The 21,009-nt window shown below is 41.7% G+C and overlaps 1 protein-coding gene across 1 annotated transcript; it reads left to right on the top strand.

The window, feature by feature from the left end:
* Positions 1-1,098: 1,098 nt before the first annotated feature.
* Positions 1,099-16,294, top strand: LOC139643538 (SEC14-like protein 1). Its single transcript, XM_071518706.1, has 16 exons — positions 1,099-1,412; positions 1,973-2,059; positions 6,382-6,531; positions 6,723-6,854; positions 7,421-7,549; positions 7,842-8,058; positions 9,040-9,149; positions 9,649-9,838; positions 10,410-10,498; positions 10,602-10,672; positions 10,794-10,965; positions 12,085-12,219; positions 13,268-13,402; positions 13,687-13,938; positions 14,166-14,344; positions 15,447-16,294. The coding sequence occupies exons 2-16, from the start codon at positions 1,997-1,999 to the stop codon at positions 15,550-15,552; spliced, it is 2,130 nt and encodes a 709-aa protein (XP_071374807.1). The 5' UTR covers positions 1,099-1,412; positions 1,973-1,996; the 3' UTR covers positions 15,553-16,294.
* Positions 16,295-21,009: the final 4,715 nt, after the last annotated feature.

The following is a 21,009-nucleotide window of genomic DNA, read 5'->3' as shown; positions in this document are numbered from 1 at the left end:
GTAGAACTTTACAAACATCTGTTAGTCTTTGAATTAAATTGTTTTTTTTATAAACTACATCAACCAGAAATGCCAGCTTAGTGCATCACAGCACCCGAAATAAATCTAAAACAGAAATTTACTTGGGTGGCTGTTTACGGAGGTGGGCCAACTAAAATTGCAATCAATATTTGAGAGAGATGGAACAAAAAAAGGCAAAAGAACAATTGAACAATGCCAATGCCACACTTTATTACTTTTCATTGTTTTTATTCCATCTTTATTATCTCATAGCCTCTTGGCTTGACCTTGTGCTTGGGAGGGTGAGCTTTCTTTCTCTCTGACGTCACACCAAGGATGTTATGTGCCTTTGTGGCTTCACTGCTATCAGTGACAGAAATGCTGATTTTCACTTTTGAGTCCAAGAAAACCATATGTCCTATTTTATATGGCTTCACAGATTTGTTGACCTGAACCTACTTGAACCTCATAACTTGGCACTAGTGGTGGAAAGTAACTAAGTACATTTACTCAAGTACTGTACTTAAGTACAATTTTGAGGTACTTGTACTTGACTTGAGTATTTCCATTTTATGCTACTTTGTACTTATACTCCACTACATTTTAGAGGGAAATATTGTACTTTTTACTCCATTACAATCTTTACATTGTTGTATTGCTACTTTTACCAGTACTTCTTCCACCACTGCTTGGCACCTCAGACCAAAATGTATCTCTCATGCAATTTTTGCAGGGCAAACATTAATGCAGTCTTGGTTAAAATGTCAAATGTAATGTTATAATTCACAGTCATTTTTCGTCTACATGACAAATAGGCCACTCTAACTGCTAAGAGGTGTGTGAATTGCCACAGCTATTAAGTCTTTATGAAGTCGTATAATTCATGAATATAAAAAGCTTCCTACTGGCATTATGGTCGGTGGCTGAGAGACTGTTAAAACAAGAAATCACCTCGTTTCCTCTACTGTGTGAATGTCTTTCTTTCTGGCGGTTGTGTCAAACAGCGCCCCCAGTCCTCTGTCCTCCCATTTCAACTCGTACTCCTGTAAATTAATATAGGTTAACATATGGGTAACAATGTGATAATGCAATGAACTAGCCGAAGTGGTAAAATAACTTTCCATAGTTCATAGTACATACGACATAGTCCTACTAAGTTTTACAAAGTGTTGCGTTCGCTTCCCGTTGGGTATTTCTAGAAGATTTTACATCTGAGAGAGGGGCGGAGTTAACAGTCTCTTCTCTGCGCGAGAGACTGAAGGACAGTGAAAGCCACTGTTTGTCATTTTTGAACAACACAGAAAACTATTTCCCTCTTTCGAGAGACAATGCGACCATGAGAGATGCACAGACACATCGACGGAGAGAGTGACGCGTAGTAAATCTGCTAACCGGGATTCAAAACTGCAGTGGTACGTCAAGTTTCTCTTTTTTCGCTGTTGAGGCCCTAACGTTAGTCACCGAAGAGTTATACGTATTGTTTCAACGATGTAAAAAACTTAAGTATTGTTTCCTGTGGCTTGTTTCGACTCTCATAATACTTCAGAATGGAAACTTATATCAGCTCCAAATTGATCCAAGTACCTTCTCTGATAATACAATACTGTACAAGATCGTTGAGTAGCCAATTTCTGATGTGTCAGCTTGACTGGTTGTTATCAATATTTAGTCATTCCCCAAAAACTTTTACAAAAAAAAGGGGGTCAACAATTATATCCTTCTGCTTCTCCTTCTTCATTGCCCCCTCCCTCTTCGTCTTCTTCTCCTTATTCATACATAACCACAACGAAGCCAGTTTAACCCAACATACATTAAATTAGCCCCATGTGTTTGTAGCGGATGATGTAACATACCTCTTTACTCTACATCTGACCTTTACTCAGCTGATGTCAGGTGAACTTGATTTTGACAGGCTCACAGTGTTACAGTTGGTTTGATGTGTCATTTTGATATGTCTGTGTTTATCTCACAGGTTGCCGGTGAAAGAGCTTCAGCCATGGTGCAGGAATACCAGTCGCCCGTACGGGTCTACAAGCACCCATTTGAGTTAATAATGGCGGTGAGTTGTGTGTTTTTGTGTGGTGGTGGTGGTTGTTGTTTCAGTTGCTGTCAAAGACAACGCTGTTTGTTGTGCTGCTGCTGACACAAAGGATTTGCCAAATCCCATACTCTCATGCCATTCATTTGTACAGTTTGTCTGGGCCATGGTCTGGCTTATGCAAGTTTTTCTCTACACTAAATGCAGTCTGACTAAAACTCCAAACATGGTCATTTTACAGAGTAATTATATAGAATAGAATAGAATAAGTTAATGTTCTTATAGGTGGATAGCCACAGACTAATTAAAAATCACCTAATTATCACCATATTATTAACGACTGAGAGATAGGTGAATATAACACAACAATGGGTCATGAGCGTCATTACTTGGCAGGAGGTCTTCTAATCCCAGATTTGTGAAGAGATCTTACATAAATATGCTTGGGACAAAGGAGTATTTGTTACATCTATTGTCTGGGCACTGTGGCTGTGACCCTCGCACTCCTTAAGCTTATTCTACTTTTGCACTCATTGCACATTTTTCTGGATGAGAGCGTCAGCTACTTGTCTAAAATGTAGAGTGTCACAGGACTCCACTTTGTTTAACCAAGAGGACGCCTTTATCCCTGTCTGCATCCCAGGGTCATCTGTCTCGTTCTTGATGTACAAATGCTGTGCTTTTTTGTCTAGTGATTGATAGGATCCTGTCCTCTCACAGCCTGGTGAAGTAGTTAAATACAACAATCTACAGAGGACATACTATGAGAAAGCTGCTTATGAAACTTTTTTTTTTTTGTATTTGTATACTTTATTATCCCCGTGGGGAAATTTGTCCAGGGACCAACTCCAGTTCTTTTGCCAGTGCCACTGACAGGAGTATTAACCCTGACATACATGTCTTTTGATGCACACAAACACGGGGAGAACATGCAAACTCCACACAGAAAGGACCTGGGACGGACCGCGGTTCGAACCCAGGACCTTCTTGCTGTGAGGGAACAGTGCTAACCACTGAGCCACTGTACCATCCTTGGCATCTGTTAAACACTTACCCCATACTCATGATGTGCTTCAGCAGTGTATTCCAGGCCAGGCGTGAAGATATATTATTGTACCATCTGCATCTCCCTAATGCTGCTCTGGTGTTTTATGTCTTGTTTTTTTCTGTTGTTGTTTGTTTTCTTGTCCCTCAATAATCCTTAATGGAAGCTGCATTATTATTCTGAGAGTGAGAGACTGAGAGACACTTCCTTGATGTAATAGGTCCTTGAGTGATATATGTATGATTGTTTAAGACACCTTGAAGGAAAATCCATGCAAATACACTTAAACACTGTTTAAAAAAACAGCTATTGGCGATATACTTGCATTTATGGGTCAATTTTGTAGTTTGGTGGTGTATTTTTCTTATTCCCATGAATAACTGGCCAAAAGTAAATGATGTGACGTCATATTGAGATATTTCCAGCGCAGCTACAATGGAGTTTAATAGCAGAAACAATTTCAGCTATCTAAAACATCAGTGGTAATCATCAGATTTTGGTGTCAGACCCTGCGAATCAAAGAGCTTCTTTCTAGACCATTTTGCACCGACATTCAGCAATTATACAGGAAGAAATCCATCTTAGAAGAAGCAGAGAGACCATTTTCTCCACCCACAGTAGCCTCAATAGACCAGAATGCAACACAGCCACAAGACATGTTGCATTTTGTGTACCGGCTGTGACTCTCGCTTTGTCTCAACAGGAAAAAATCTCATTTCACTATCGCTATCGCTATCGCTCTCTCCACCTACACATACAACCACAGCTGAATGCAACAAGTCCACCGGGGGTTTTCTCAAGTCACGCTGTAGAATGTAGAAAAGAAAGCAGAAAATCACTGACTGAAATAGAAGTAGACGAGGCAGGTTGAGGGAAAGTGGGTACACCAAAAAGTAAATTACAACACTTCATCACAAAATGACTCCTGGAATGCATTGAACATCACAGATCAATGGTTTTTCCTTTAATAAACTATAAATCTATATAAACTATAAAGTATTTGATATGACTCCAGTTGGCTGGCTACTTCTATGCCAAATGGAGATCCCTGATTGTATAGTCATGTTTTCAAGCCCTGTGGAATATTTTGTGATTCTGTCATCTGTCATCATGATGGCAGAAATCTGCCACTGAATCCACTTTGGGAGTCCCTCATAGGCAGATGCTACCTGGCCTCTGAGGAAACACTGCTCAATAAGGATAAAAGTCATTTTATTGTGTATTTGTGTGGTCACTTTGTTTTTCCATCATAGTCAGTCTCAGTTTTATTTTTACCCAGTTTTACAGACGGCTCTATAGTTGTTTCTTGTTCTTTGTTGTTATCTATTAAGCCAAAGTGTTATGCAATATCATCAAAGCAAGTTAAAGACCGTAATGCCGCTGTGACCGTTTGCTCAGCAGACTATGTCGCTAACTATATCTGTGACTCTGTCACCACACAGCCCAAGTTGACACCCACACAAGCCTCATTTGATACCTTTTCATTAAACATCTGTCACAGTAAATTACAGGTCTAAAACTGTGATAGTCACTAGAAGTTATTGAAAATAGCCTCAAAAGCAGCCTTTTGTGAAGAGAAAATAACAGCTCCTATGAAAAGCTTCAAGATTCAACAGTATAATGGAGAGACTCCAGTGAATAGTCTACCACCTCCACCGCTCCCATTCTTTCCCTTGGTTTTCTCATTAGTCTCCTGAGTGATCCTGCCTCTGACAGCTATTACTCCAGCTAACAATCCTGACCCCAAATCCTCCTGACCGCTGCCCTGGATATTGGTGAATGCTTTACCAGTGACGGCAATGTTCGCCCCTTGATGACACGTCCTAATGACTTTCCTGGGTGTTTATGTAATAGCAATGTGATAGATTTGGGGTTTTTTTTTTATATAGGGAGGCTGCATGGTTCGACTCACTCTAAAATTGTGCATCGACTTTGGAAATGAAGTCACATTCACATTGTTTATACTCCACACCCACAGAACATTATTGGCTTGCTAATGTAAAGACTGATAACAATGAAGACATAGTGGAAAAAATGTTGGACTTAGACAATACTTTAGCAATTGGGCGCTTGAATGTCAGACGTTGTTTTCATTTAGTGTTGTGAAGGGAGCCATTGACGGTTTAGCCAGTGGAAAATACCCTTAGTCAGCTATCTAACTGTAGCCTGCTTGTTGTTTATGCTCTATGCTTCCTTTATGTATGGCTGTGATGGGGATAGTTAGGAAAATGGTTTCAGTCTGTCTGCGATCAGTGAAATATGTCTGTTCATGTAGAGAGTATCTGTTACACAACACCAGCTAATACTGCGTATTTAACAAGCAAGTCTTTTCCATCAATTTGCTTAGTGAATGACGTCAGTGTTGTAGCATCTCATTGATTAGATTACTCACATGCAGTGCTTTATCGATAAAGGCAGGCAGTGTGTGTGTGTGTGTGTGTGTGTGTACAGTGTGTATATGTGCCTATGTGTTGCTGACAGACCAGACAGCACTTAAGTGTTAATTTAGAGATGAAAACTAGGGGTAAGCTGAGAAAGTCCTGCTCTCCTCTACTTGTGACTCTGTACTGCATTAGAATTCCTTTGGTCAGTTTCCCACAGTTTTAATTCAAATCTTCAAACTCTTTTGAGCTGGACTGGACTATTGTATAAATTTACTTATTCAGTACTTCAGTAGTTGTCTCATCTAGGATTTAAACCACCTGAGAACATTAGCATTTGTTTTTAGCCCTTTTTGCAGTAATTGATACTGACATTGATATGAATAATGCTGAAATCTGATGCCAATGAGTGGTGGATTGTTCTGCAACACAAAATGGACAGCTGTCCAAGTCCTGGTGGTCACATGGCCTGGATCCTGCCAGCGCCCTCTGTGACCTGACGGGAGCGTGCAAAAGCTGCACAGCTACTAAACACACAGACTGAAGACTAATGGGCTGCTGCGGTGAGACACATAGACAAAGGTCCAATAGTTCACAAATCTTGGACTGGCCTATAGGCTACTCCATCTACAGACTAAGCACCAATATTGACAGATGAGGCCCAGTGCAATTGGCTTGGGCTGATGGTCATATGTTATGGGCCATAAAACAGAAAAGCAACAGCAGCTTGTTAAAGGCACCACAGCCGCAGGCTGTTGTTTTGCACATAACCCTAAACATTAACTTTTAATATGTATTTCATATAATCCTCTAAAGCCCATAACCATTAAATATGACCTAACCTGAGAAATCACATACTGTAAATTCTGTATCGTAAATTATACCTATCTGTTTTGCTCTCTCTCTGTCCCTCTCAGGCTTACGTGAGGAGGTTCCCTAAGTGCCCCTTGATCCCAGTGTTTGTGGACAGTGAGGTCATCAGTGAGAGCAACAGTGAGGATGGATCCACCCTCGTAACTGAGAGGCGCTGTATGGTGGACGTTGATGCCCCACGACTCCTCAAAAGGGTACCTCTCCTCTGACCTTTTACCAAACAAGTTGTAAACTGGCATATCATGGGTAATAGGTGGCCTGACCCACTCGTGATGACCAAGCATGTGAAGAGACTTTACCCCCTCTGCAGCAGTTCAAACCTTTCACAAAGGCGTGAAAGCAATAAGAGGAGCTATAACCATCATCATGTTGTTTCTGCTTGCAGATAGCCGGTGTGGATTACCTGTACTTCATCCAGAAGAACACTCTGAACCGCAGAGAGAGGACGCTGCGCATCGAGGTCCACAACGAGACCTTCTCCAACAGAGTCATTGTCCGTGAGCTCTGCAACTACTCGGTCAGCCTCAGAATTAAACTGGATTATTGTATATACATACTTTCTCCTTCATGTATTTTTGTGGTAACTCCATTTAATTTTTCCCTTTTTAGCTTAACTGAACATTACCCCCAGCCTGATGCACCAGTCACTTTAAATTTAACTATGTACAGTCACTTTAACTTTCCGACTCAGTCAGTACTGCATCTGAATTCTGTCACTAAACCCATATCCTGTGCTCCCATAAACCATGTACTCCCTACTTGATTCATAACCGAATATAACTAATGCTGAAATACTTGAATTACTTTGCATAAGTCACTCAACAACTACTGTTAATATTGCCATACGTGAATCTACTTGAATACATAATACTTGAATTGTACTATGTTGTCTTGATGCATTGCTGTGTTTGGTATTGTCCCTGCTACTCTTGTATTTATTTTTGCTTGGATTGTGTCATGACATCAAAAACATTTTTGATTCAGTGCGCACTTGTGTAAGACGGAACGGCAATAAAGTGAAAGATGAAGTTGAGTTCAGCATCTATACTGCCTGGATTATCACACTTTTGTCCTCTTCCATAGGTTCATCCTGAGAATGAGGACTGGACGTGCTTCGAACAGACGGCTAGTCTGGATATTAAGTCCTTTTTTGGCTTTGAGAGCTCAGCAGAGAAGATCGCTATGAAACAGTATGCTAGTAGCATTAAAAAGGTGTGCATCTTTGAGCTGAGTCTCATGTTTCTGAATTACCCATACACATATACTGCTTACATTTGTATTTGTGTGTGTGTGTGTGTGAGTGTGAGTGTGTGTGAGTGTGTGTGTGAGAGAGATAATCCTCCTCACATTTGCTGACTCTGCCATGTATCCTGCACATTCGTGGCCCTGCACGTGATTTTGTCTGTGTGTGCTTGTGCAAGTAAACCTACTGTATTTGTCCACAGTGTCAGCGGAACACACTAGTCGCATTAACGCACAGTCTCATGGCCCCCTCCTCTTGTAGGGTAAAGAGATTATTGAGCACCACCTCAGAGAGCTGGAGGAGGAAGGAATAACTTACATACCCCGTTGGACCCCGCCTGTCCCTCCAACTGCCACCGCCAGGCGCCAGCTGCCACCCGTCTCTATTGCCAGAGCCATCCCAGTGCACAATGCCAGGGATGGGCTGTCCAGTAAGGACCCTGCCAGCCCCACAGAGCTGCTGGCTGGCTCCCCTGATGGTCAGTGTACTCGCTAGTCACAATAAACCACAGAATGGCAGCCAACGCATGACACAGAAGCACAGTCTAAAGGACTGTGCCATGTATACAGTCCCAGTCTGTTGACCGGTACACAGTGTATTGTACTCATGCAGCGATCTGCTACACTGAAAGGACTGAAATATTTTTCACAGGGGGAGAGTAAATGGCTACAAGCTACAGCCACTCTAGTTACTCTACTTGAGTTGATTTGAGTAAAAGGTTCTCAAGTATAATTACGAGATGATTGGTAGCCTCTATCTCACACCAGTGGTTATGTTACTGCTAGAGATTCTCAAAATTAAGACCACATTTCCCATAAACCCTCTTGCTTGAGGATGTCACTATTTGTCCCCCTGCCCCTCGCTGGCGTCACTCCACATGTGTTTGTTCTCTGTTTCTCTTTATTGAAGAGGATAAACATGCTGGAAGTGATTCTTCTATGAGGTTTTCACACGTTTCACCATCTGCTGTTGCAGGAAACTCTGAAAGCTTTAGCTCTGTTTAAGCCAGAAGAACAGTAGCCCATGTGTGTGCTTTACGGCACATGGTGGCATACAATGTAAAATGCAGTGCAGAGGCGTGTAGAGGCTGCCAGTCTTTTCAGTGATGCTCTTTTTTGTTTATGGTAGTTATACCAATTGCTCAAAATTAATGTGGTAATAATTTATTGATGTTAAAATGCTATGCGCCTTTAAACTCTCACAGTTTTCACTACAGATTTGTTGATCTGAGCCAAAAAGGGACCATCCCCAGACCTAGGGCTGCTAATGACCCATTAAATCATTTGATTGACTTAAGTAAAATTTAACTGGCACTACTGGCAGTATTTCAGTAAAATATTGCAGCACTTTTTCTGCTCCTGCTGAAAATGCACTGTAGACTGAAGTGTAGAATGCCTGATATCTCCATTTGATGCATGCAGTATGTGCTAACTTTATACTGTAAATGTTTTGCTTGCAGACAAGTTGGATGCAGATTACATCAGACGTTACCTTGGTGATTTAACGCCCCTGCAGGAGAGCTGTCTTATTCGACTGCGCCAGTGGCTACAGGAGACCCACAAGGGCAAGGTCACATATCCACAAACTTCTGTACTTATACACACAAACTTTGTTTGCATACAGAGCAGTTTGTGCACCTATGTAAAAAACACACATTTATTACATTTATATTACAACCTATGCTAACTTCCAGTTCAGTTCAGTTTAACAGCTGTTGCTTCCAAAGGGAAATTTGTGTTGCAGCTAAGACTCACAGAAATGTACAGAGAATGCAAATAGAAAATAAGAAGCATCCAATCAATACTCTAATTATATAGGCTACATGGCTCCTGAGAAACAACAATTAATTCAGTTTAGTTGATTATACATTGGTGCAAAGGTCACCTTTGTGGCTTGTTTGGACAAATTTAGAAAATGTATTGCACAGGGATTATTAATCACTTTCTACCAGCCTGTAGGTTTGTGCTAAGGGCCTAGCTTGAAACTCTGCATTGGTGACCTATGTGCTCCAGGGAAGATCAAACATTATAGAGGATCTACTTCATTCTCTCTGCCCGTTATGTTACAGATTCCAAAAGACCAGCATGTGCTGCGTTTCCTGAGGGCCAGGGACTTCAACCTGGACAAGGCCAGGGAGATCTTGTGCCAGTCGCTCACCTGGAGGAAGCAGCATCAGGTGGACTTTCTGTTAGACTCCTGGGAGCGCCCACAACTGCTGCAGGACTTTTACACTGGAGGCTGGCACCACCATGACAGAGGTACAGTCTGCGATGCTTTCTGCCTGCCTATTCCACGCTTAATTCACCCAATTTTCCATGTAGTTTCACCAGGATAAACCACTCAATACAGATACCGGTGTCCAGGACGTTTTTATATCACTATATGGTTAAAAATTTACTTGTGGGCTGCAGCTGTTCTGTAGTCAGTGTTGATGTGTTATGGTTTCTCTATAGTGAAAGTGCACACTCACGTCAGTCAGCATAAGGAGATAAAATGACACCTGTTAATGATTGACTGGGAAGTCCGTGTGCCATCTGTCATGCCTCCCATGTTTGAGCATGACTCAGTGCTTTTAATAGTCGCTAGCTGATGCACCAGGCAGGTTAGGGTTAGGACTTATATACAGGAAGTGCCTTTTGAAAGTTCCCACGCTAAATCAATATCTGTTAATATATACCAACCTTTACATAGACGGCTGGAGGCATAGAGTAATCTCTACTATGAATAGAATCTGACTCATTCTACCTATTGATTTTACTTTACTTTACAATCTGTCTGTGTTTCTGTGTGTGTGTGTGTGGGGTCCATGTCTGTGTGGAATGTGTTCAGATGGGCGTCCTCTGTATATTTTGCGTCTGGGGCAAATGGACACTAAGGGCTTAGTTCGAGCCTTGGGAGAGGAGGCGATGCTGAGACAGGTGATTTGAACACATTCATGAGATTGATACCCTAAATACAGGTATACATAGACACATACACACAATCATTTCCTAACCCTACAACTTCATGACTGTGACCCAGGTCCTGTCCATCAACGAGGAGGGACTAAGGCGTTGTGAAGAGAACACCCGAGTCTTCGGTCGACCCATTAGGTGCCCACAGTACCAACATTAATTCATCTGTATTGAAGCTAACCTCCTGTCAACGTCCCGGGTTGATTGGTTAGATACATGCGTGTATGTATGGTAATGTCTGTGTGACTCTGTCTGTTAGCTGTTGGACCTGCCTGGTGGACCTGGAGGGTCTGAACATGCGTCACCTGTGGAGGCCCGGGGTTAAGGCTCTGCTGAGGATCATCGAGGTGGTGGAGGCCAACTATCCCGAGACCCTGGGCCGCCTGCTCATACTGAGGGCGCCTAGAGTCTTTCCAGTGCTCTGGACCCTGGTGAGAACAATTGGCTGCACTTACACTTCATGTACATAATCATCCGACCATGCGAGAATGCATCAAGTTGGAGGTCTGAACGCACAAAGATTGGATTTTGCTGATATTGCCATGGTTGGCTTGCATCATGATAGGAATTCTAAATAGGCTGGGTGCAATATAGCCACAATATGCATATGAGCAGTACAAAGAAATGGAGAGGAAGAGCAGGAAAAAGTACCGCCAACACAAATTTAAGTAATTACAGCCATGCAATATGCTGATATTTTCAGGCCAAGAGATAAGATGAAACTTTAATGATTCCTGTGGGGAAATTAGGTCATAGCAGCAGCAAATGTAATAGGATTCAGCAGGGAAATAAAGATAAGTAGTCATGTAAGCACAGAAATAGAATATAAAAATAAGCAATAAAAAAATAATGAAAACAATAAAACAGAATGTAAACAGTTGTGGCTTTATATAAGCGTACGCGGGTGACAGTTTAAACATGTTAAGTAGACTGTATTGGTTGGACGTATGGGCAGTTACTCTCAGTTGCTTCATACAGTACAGATGTTACTAGCAGACACGATTGCTTACACAAATATGGATACAAAACTGGAAATGTGTGTGTATATACAGTATATATGTAAATAAGTATGTATAAATATAAAGTAATGCAATATATGAAAATATCATGAATATATAATAAGTTTATAAGTGTGGATGCGTAGTGATGTCATTGCATGAAATCATATTGTTATGATCGTAGCTCATAAATTACATTGAAGCGACGCACAGTGAGACCCACCTATCATTATTTAAGTTGACTCAGACCAGTGAAAGATGGTGAAATACTAGCCTAAAGCTTGCTCAAAATATGAAGCATTCATATGCATGGTTTAACAATTTAACAGCTGAACAGTTTGTGTTGTCTAATATGCAGTTGAAATGCTTTCAACTTTAGTATCAATTATTTAATAAATGTGTCATTGTTGTTTGATAAATGAGGCTTGCTCTCTCTCTTTCTCAAACATGAATAATTAAGGTTTGGATTAATTTATACAGTTCATAATGAGTGGACCTGCTGCATGCTTTAATGATCTTTGTTGACTGTTTTTCTTGATGCCTCGTTTCCAGGTCAGTCCCTTCATTGATGAGAACACCCGTAAGAAGTTCCTTATTTACGCTGGTAACGATTACCAGGGTCCAGGAGGCCTGGTGGACTACATCGACAGGGAGGTCATCCCTGACTTCTTGGGAGGGGACTGCATGGTGAGATATGGACGTCAATGTCATTTTCCTGTGTGTTAGTTTTATACGCAGCATAGGCACAATGAAATAATGTTGATATATTGTAGACCTCTGGCTAGGGATGTTAATGATTAATCGACGATCGATTAATCACCATTAACAATTTGATCGATCAAGCATATATTAATTGATAATGTACGTTATGTGCTAACGTTTAGCACACTGGACTCATCCCTGACCACATAGATACGCTCTTATTCTTAAATAAACCAGTAGATTGTTGTGCCATTGTTTCCAATACATAAACTGTGGCAGTGCCACAATATCGGCACGGCCGGTTAGTTAATCAGTGTATAGAAATTCTCTGAGCTCTGTACTCAACCTGACAGTCCGTCTCCCGTTCTGAAAACGTTCGTAAAAAAATATACAATTCCACAATTTCTCCGAACTCGCATGTGTTGTAACGGTAAAGAGTAACTTGATACTTTTCAATCGGACAATTCTAACGCTGCTCAACACTCAGAAAGTTAACATGAGCGCAGTGCAGAGACTTCATTGCATATTCCACCAGTTGGGTTCTGTTGGACTCAAAGTAAAGACAATTTAAAGTAATGAACCCGAAAGAAAGTACATTTTCAGCCTGTGGGAAACACTGACGTCCATTGTCGGGGGTCCCGACTCTTTTGAATTATGCTTGGTTGAGTAACTTGTTGAGTCGGCCTAAAGACAGGTGTAAAAACACGCATTTTCTATTTTCTATTTTCTATGTCAAAAGCTGTTTTTTACATAATGATTAATCGATTAATTGGTCATTAACGTGACCTACGATTGATTAAGCAAATTTCTTAAAATTTGCATCCCTACCTCTGGCCATTCTCTTGTGCTTCTTTACTGTGAGTTTCATGAAGGTTTTGAAACTTTGCTTGGTACTTGAGGACACAAAGCAGCTTTTTTTGTACATTTTCCCCCACTGTATTATGCCTTTTGCCCCTGATTTGAATTCAGAGGTTAAAAATCACTTGTTCCTCATTATCCCTGTACTAATTTTGCTGGTGGGCTCACTCTCCAGTGGGACCTCCCTGAGGGCGGAATGGTCCCCAAGTCTCTGTACAGGACAGCAGAGGAGCTGGAGAGTGAGGAGAACCGCCTGTGGACTGACTCGATCTACAAGAGCGCCAGTGTCTTCAAGGGAGCCCCATATGAGGTAAAACCTCAGCTTTTACAACTGCCTCTCAGGTCTGAATGTGGATGAATTAGGCAAAAGACATTGCTTTCTTAAGTGTGTTAAGAGTGCCTAAAGGTAAGAGCAAGGGGGCATTTTGGAATAGTTCCATTTTCTGTGAAAGGTGGATTTCATTAAACTGTGGATTAGGGTGTCACCTGCTGGAACAAAACTACACTGCAGGCCTGCAGCAAAGGAGAGACCATATGATTAATGGCCAGCTGTCTGCTGTTCTGTGTTTCCGATCCCTTTGCATCCTCCTCCAGCTGCTGGTGGAGATCGCAGAGGCGTCCTCCGTCATCACCTGGGACTTTGACGTGTGTAAAGGAGATGTGATCTTCAACATCTACCACTCCAAGAGGGCCCCCCAGCCCCCGAAGAAAGACGCTCTCGGGGCCCACGGTATCACGTCCCCAGGGGCCATTAATGTCCAGCTGATAGACAGGAACTGGGTGCTGGGCCAGGACTACAGCATGGTGGAGAAGGCCCTCACCTGCAGGGAGGGAGAGAGTGTTCAGGTCAGAGGCAAAGAAAAAAAAAAGAGTTTGCAGTATGAGCACAGCACTGTAACACCTGTTTTCAGTTATTTTCACGAGTACAGAGAGTTTTGGTTTCTGTCTTTTTTTAGCATTTTCAACTCTGCTTGTGTTTCAATGCCACTATACAGTCCTGTATGCTGTCCATTGCACCACCATCACAGCTGGTAGTCCTCAGCCTGACCCTGCTGCTCTACTGTGTTTTGCAGGGCTCCCATGTAACGCGCTGGCCCGGCTTCTACATCCTCCAGTGGCGCTTCCACAGCTCCCCAGCCTGCTCGGCCTCCAGCCTGCCTCGTGTGGACGATGTGCTGGCCTCTCTGCAGGTCTCCTCCCACAAGTGTAAGGTCATGTACTACACCGAGGTACTGGGCTCCCATGACTTCAGGTCAGTTTATTCTTTACATTGAGCTTTTTCTCTGGTCCTGAACTGTGTTGTCTAGCATACTGGAGCTGTCTCCCATGCACACTGTGCCGCTATGCCATGGGTTTTGATTTCTCTGGGTTGATGTTTTCAATTAAAGTTTGCTAGATTTGTACTTTCTGGACTTGCTAAATTTATGTGACATTGATGTATTTAAAGATTAAAGGACAATTCCAGCATGATTTGAGTTTTTTCTCATTTTTTATATTTTCCATCCCTTAAATAGTGTTTATTCCAAACAGCATAGAAATAAAACTTTCAACTTTCTCTGTGGTTACGTTAGAACTAGAGGTCTTCACGGGTCTACCTGGACCCTAGGATCCAAGACCTGACCCGGGACTCGTATGGGTTCGGGTCCACGTTTTATTATGGTCAATCGGGTCCGGGTCGGGTCCCCTTCTATTACCGCGCGTCCCGGGTCTGTTTATCATTATGTGTAATACCCGAGTGGATCCGAGAAGACCCGTGATCAGCGCTGATCATGTGACGAGACGAGAAACGCATGGAAGCGCTGTGTAACGTGATGATTAGGCTGATGATGAGGCTGACCCGTCTTGGGTCTCGGGTCTTTCTCCTCTCGGAAATGCACCGGTCGGGTCTGTAATATCTCGGGCAAAAACGTGTCGGTATATATATTTTTAAAAAATTATCAGGTCCAATCGGATCTTGGAACGAATTTCCCGGGTCCATAAGGGTTCCGGTCCGTCATTTTGGACCCGTGAAGACCTCTAGTTAGAACTCACCTTCTGTCAATCACAACCCAATCAAGCAAACAAACAAACCAAAACAAGATGCTTCGCAGTCTGTAAAATAAACTAAATAAATTAAAGCTTGGTTTTACACAATTACAGCTTAAAATTGGCACCTTCTTCTTTTCTGGGAGTACATTGCAATATCAGCGTTTATGGCAAAATATTTACTTCAAAACCTAACATGAGGGAAAAATAGCAAATATCTCATAATGTGATAAAAGCACTGGAATCAACAGTGATGTAAAACAGTAAGGGAATGCAGGAAATTAGTAAAAACTGAACATTTCTTTCTGTCTCTGTTTCTATATTTCTAGGGGTTCCATGACCAGTCTGGAGTCGAGCCATAGCGGCTTCTCCCAACTCAGTGCCGTCACCACTTCCTCTAGCCAATCACAAGCCAGCTCCACCATCTCAAGGTAGCATCTGGCCAGCAGGCGTCCAAAGTTGGCAGCACCGTGAAGCTTAAGAGTTCAGTTTTGAACTCCTTGTTGTCTGGCTCCGACTGTGCCTTTTGCCTTAAAAGAGCGGAAGCTTCATGCTGATACTCGCTTGTTAGTATTTGACCTGACAGTGGAGGGTGAGAGGGCTGTTGTGGAAATGGTAGACATAGTTTTCTCCTTTTTGCCATTTGAGTGGAACAGTTCCTCTCTGATCTCATCTTATTACATGGCAAAGAAGCACTTGAAGATCCAGCTCTTTCTGTGCCTTAGATGACTGATTTGTTATTTTGTGTTTTGTAGTGATAGTATAGCAGTATCTGATTTGTAACTAGATGTGTATCCATAAGGGTGGCATTACAGGAGAACATCCACCAGGTGGGCATTTGTTGAATAAGTAAATAGAAAAGGAGATGTCTCACAAACAACAGTGTTGTCTACCAAATACCTCGGTTATTAATACAACTGCTCTCTCTTTGAGGGGGACATGGCCACCACCATTAACATTTATTTGAGAATATAGTAACAAAGCTATATTTTGTGCAATACAAGGAGCCCATAGGGTTTTGTCACTGAAGTTGTTCTCATTCTCCACAAGATGTCAGTGTACTCTATGACTGGAACTGCTCAAAAGTCTCCTGCAGTGAACACGTTGGTGTTTCACTCACAGACTTCGTCAGGCCTTCTGTTGTACCCAAAGGATTCTGTTTAAATAAAGATTTCAACACAAGAATTTGGATTGGTGTGACCTGTAGACTGTTGTCATGGTGCTGAATTTTGAGAAGATGATGAGTTTTGTAAACTATCCAATATAAATTCTACTATTTTAACAGGGTTGCGCTCCAATACTGGCCACTGCATTTTGGCTTTGTTGTTTGTAAAATTGTCCTGTAACAGACTAACAATTTTAATTAATAGGAGAGATAGGCTATCAATCATTATTACATCAATAGATGAGCTGTTAATATGAAATCCTTTGTAAAACATGCAGTACACCCTCTAGATTTCATGGAATGCCGTTTTTGGGCTTGTTAGGCATAGTTGCATATTTGCAGAGCTTTCCAAGGCAGCTAATTTGAATGCAATGTAGTGCAACCTCTGTGTTCTGGCACAGAGGCAGGCAGACAACTGTGATTTCCATAAAACTTTAATTTCCATAAACTTATCAGATGCTTCCAGCTAAAGCCGAATTGAATTCCCCATGTGCTCGCTCTCTTTTTTTTCTTGACTCCAATGCCCCTGCAGGTTTGTGTCAGTGTTGCTGCTTATCCCAACACAACACAAAGACAGGTGGACAGACTTGCCTGGGAGGCTGACCCAGCAGCAGCTTAACTTCCTGCTGCCTTGTCAGGGTTGGTAGAAAGAGGAAGTGCACTGAATTTGCCAGGAGCTTGTTTACTGAATTACTCAGCCTGGTGTAATGACCTCCCAAGACACACATTGTCCACATAAATAGCAGCGCCACATTCTCCCGACAAGCCTAATTTGTCAGCTAATATTGAACTTCCTGCTTCTTGAACAGTTATGCGATTGAATGCAGAATTATTTTACTGGCCTTCACTGGCTTGAAAAACAAGGTCAATTACGCAGGTAACAATTGTTTGTAAATTGAATATTTCTTATATAGTGTATCAAAACCTGCAGGCAGCTCATACTAGATAGTGATATTCGATATTCCTTCTGTAGCGGCCCATCCTTGAGTATACACAACCCTGTGAAGGACTGCTGATGGCCGGCCAAGAGCCACTAAGCCTTGGATATTGAATTATGGGTGCATTATGAGTAGTACCCCCCCCCCCCCCCACACACACACACACACACACACAACAAAATAAGATTTATTGAAAGAATGATTAGATGTATTTTTGTCACATTCGTGAGCCACAATGTGTAAAAACATTTGACTAAGTTTGTAAAATGAATACTTATTGAAACGTGGCACATCTAATATTTCACTAAGTGAGTCCCAGAGAGCCTAACTTCTTTGATGTTCCTATCCTTGCGAACAGGGGGACTTTAATTTGTTGGTTTTGAATCAACAGGACGATGCATGATTGACAGTGGTGGCGAGTAGTTGAAGTAGCAGTATGCGTTTTCAAAGCAGCATGAAGCAACTAACAGAGTTCCAAAGAGACAAATGGTTGGTGCCTTAATTGCTGGTGCGTCAGTCACAAAATTAATACTTGAAAATCATGTTAACATACAGTAGGTCAAACATGGACAAACTACATCAGCAAAGAGAAGCAGTGGTCACAAGTTGAAGCTCGCCAACAGGGACAGATGGACACTCATCTGGATAGTTGCTTAACACTACAAAACTACAGCCTCAAAGATTAGTTCAACGCCTCTATGAATAGTCTCAACAAAAACTGTCTGTGGTGTACAGTAAACTTCACAAAGCTGGTATGTATGGCAGAGCTGCAATTTGAAAACAGCTTGTATCCAAGTGGCCAACGTACAAAGATACATCACCTGGTGTAAGGAGCACAAAACCTGCACCTGAGCAATGGAAAAAAGTAATATGGCCTGTGGAATCGTTTTTCACCCTTTTTCCTGAATCCAGCTGGATGAGAAAGACGCAGGATGGCTTCAGCCCACAAGGTCTGCTGCTAACTGTTAAACATGGTGGTTGTGTGATCTGTAATGGTCTGGCCAGCCAGCTCACAGGAGGAGACCTTTGCATACTCTGCATGGTCATATAACAGCCAAGGAATATGAGGTTGTCTTTGTGGTGTTTTTTGCTATTTGGCCACTTTGGAACCCTTCCTTCTCTTCCTTCTTTGGAACTATTTTGCCTCATGCTGCTTTGAAAACTGACATAAAATTTGTGATTGTCAGACCTTTTAAAGCTAACATATTCATTCAGCTTTATGATTTGCCTGTGTAGGTGTCTTTGTAATTTCAATGTAGTTACTAAGTTAAAGTCATTTTTTATGTGGTATTACCATTACTTTGTCCACCCCCTGTAGCTACGCTAGCTAGATGTGAGCTGCAGGGTGTTTAAAAGAAAAAGCCCTAAAACGCTTTTCCTTATCCCTGTGCTTTAATAGCAGAAAGGCAGAAAGATTTTTAAATATTTAAAACATCAACAGTAAACGTCAGGTTTTGTGTGTCAGTCCCTCAGAATCAAAGAGCTTCAGCTTCTTTCTCGACTCACCATTTTGCACCGATGTCAAAACAATCACACAGGGTGAAATCCAGCTTCTCGCTCTCTTGCTCTTACTATTCCCTCCACCTACACGTAAAACCCACAGCTGAGATGCAACAAGTTCAGGCACCTTTTCTGAAGGTTGTCAAAAGGCATTCTGGGAAAATGTAGGAAATCGAACTGAAGTTGAAGTAGACGAGGTGGATTGAGGGAAAGAAGGTACACCGAAAAAGTACATTGCAACACTTCACCACAAAACTACTCCTGGAATGCATTGGCCATCACAGATAGATGATATATAAAAGAATATTTGAGGATGGATTTGTATGGATTGAAAAGTGTCCTTGAGCAAGACCCTCCTGGCTGACCAAGCACTCTCACCCCATTGGTGATATACACAAGCTGCATGTGTGTCAGGGGAACATTTGCATTGAAATCACATGTAACATTGCAACCAGGGTCTCAACATTCCTTTATCCTTGGGTGAGCGCAGCAGGCTAAGAATCAGATTGCAGAGATAATATGCTGCGGAAATAGTCTCAGTCAGACTTCTCGATAAAGATATAAACATCCCAGCCATCACTGGGAATATGTACATAATAATGAATCATCTTCTCTCAGCACTCCGGTGTTGGTGCTAGAACAAAAGGAGTGGGGGTGCGGTGGGGTTTGGGGGGCATGTGGGTAATCAATGGGGCTGGGTGGGTGTTTTTTGAATTAACTTCTCTCAGATGGCAAAAAGTAGAGAGGCTATTCAAAATAAAAAATAATGTTCCCTGCTCCACTGTGCCTACTTCTCCCTCCTCTTCTGGATCTAATTGAAAGAACGGATGAAAGGGAGCTGATCCATTTTCAGACGTCCGTTGTAGCAGCACTTAAAAAGCGTAATTGGTCAAAATCAAACGTAAACCGAAATTCACTTGCCATCCATACTCTCCATCCTTTTTAGGGCAACTTTTTTTTTCCGAAGCTCACGCAGTTGATTTGATCACATTAGGAAAGTTTAATCAGACATAGGGTTATAAAGCCTGACTCCTGAGTGTGGATCCTCATTAAAACCCAAGCCTGTGTTTCATTTGCTTCCCTCTGACAATCCTGACCTTCCCACTAATTGAAAAGGAGAGCGCTGGATTAGTGTGCGCTAAATTATTTTTAGGGGCCTTGACGAACTGGAATAGAAACTTTTCAAGCCATCCGTGTTTGTTTGGGAATGTTTGTGTGTCAATATGCACAGCTTCAGGTGAGGTTGTGCTGTTTTACCATGTGTGCAACATGAAAAATATAGTGGATGTTTAATGCCTCCTCCATACGAGTTGTGGGCCTGTCTATTTAACTAATCTCATATAGGCTGGGTTGGAATTCATTTTCTGACTTGATGTACTGCAAGGCCTGATTAATATGTCCGCAAACAGATAGATACAGTCACGTCTATTTATCTCTGATGCCTCACGCCATCTCTCATATCTTCCAACATTGATTTTCGCCACAGCACGAGAGGCCATCAATCTACCCTTAATTTAGACCGATTTCTGAGCGCTGCCCTCATTTGCAGTGAACTGTCACGGCTCTGCTTAAGTCATAGGTTGTTTTCATCGGTTTCCGAACGTCAGCCCTGGTTTTATTTTTCTAGTGTTTTCTTGGCTCGCTGCTTTTTCGACTTGACATTTCCATTCCTCTCCCCTCTGAACCGGCAATGGACTGTGCAGGTCAGGTAGGCTCGCCCTCCTTAAATGTTACGAGGGGAACAGACATTTATCCATTCGAGAAGACATACAGTATTGCTCTTTAGCGCAGAATGCCAAACTTTGCTCATGAATACCCTTTCAATAGTTTCCCGGACTTGATGGCTTGTGAAGAGACGATGCAATTTAGAGATGCATTAGGGAATTTACAGCAATGTTTAACCAGTCTCTCCTCTGGAAAGCAGCCCAGTTTGTACTGTCTAATGACAATCCAAAGCCAATAGAGATATAAAAAGAAATAAAAAGCATATTATGATCAGGTGACAACATTAATTGAAAAGAATTGAGCTCCAACAGACAAATTCAATATTTAATGTATACTTAGATGAAGCCTATGATGATGATACTTAGATGAAAAATAGGGCTGAAAGATATTGACAAAAAATCTAATTACAATAATTTGACAGAATATTGCAATTGCAATTCATATCATCACATTTTTCTTCAATTCTTTTAGAACTTTAATCTTTTTAAAGAAAAGTTTTAAAAAATAGATGTCAGTGTGCAGGATTTACTGAGTTTTGAATATGATGAAAGGTTTTCACCAATA

Source organism: Centroberyx affinis, unplaced genomic scaffold, assembly GCF_046629955.1.
Source record: "Centroberyx affinis isolate AG114_WGS23_722 - 3 ecotype Tasmania unplaced genomic scaffold, CSIRO-AGI_Caff_v1 ptg000623l_1, whole genome shotgun sequence".
In the NCBI taxonomy this organism is placed as follows: Eukaryota; Metazoa; Chordata; class Actinopteri; order Beryciformes; family Berycidae; genus Centroberyx; species Centroberyx affinis.
The sequence above is the reverse complement of the archived record's forward strand: the minus strand, read 5'-3'. Positions and strand labels throughout refer to the sequence as shown.

Coding starts and splice junctions, on each gene's coding strand:
- LOC139643538 (XM_071518706.1), top strand. CDS start 1,997: ATGGTGCAGGAATACCAGTCGCCCGTACGGGTCTACAAGCACCCATTT. Junction 8,059..9,039: donor GCTGGCTGGCTCCCCTGATG/GTCAGTGTACTC, acceptor TTTTGCTTGCAG/ACAAGTTGGATGCAGATTAC. Junction 10,673..10,793: donor GTCTTCGGTCGACCCATTAG/GTGCCCACAGTA, acceptor TCTGTCTGTTAG/CTGTTGGACCTGCCTGGTGG.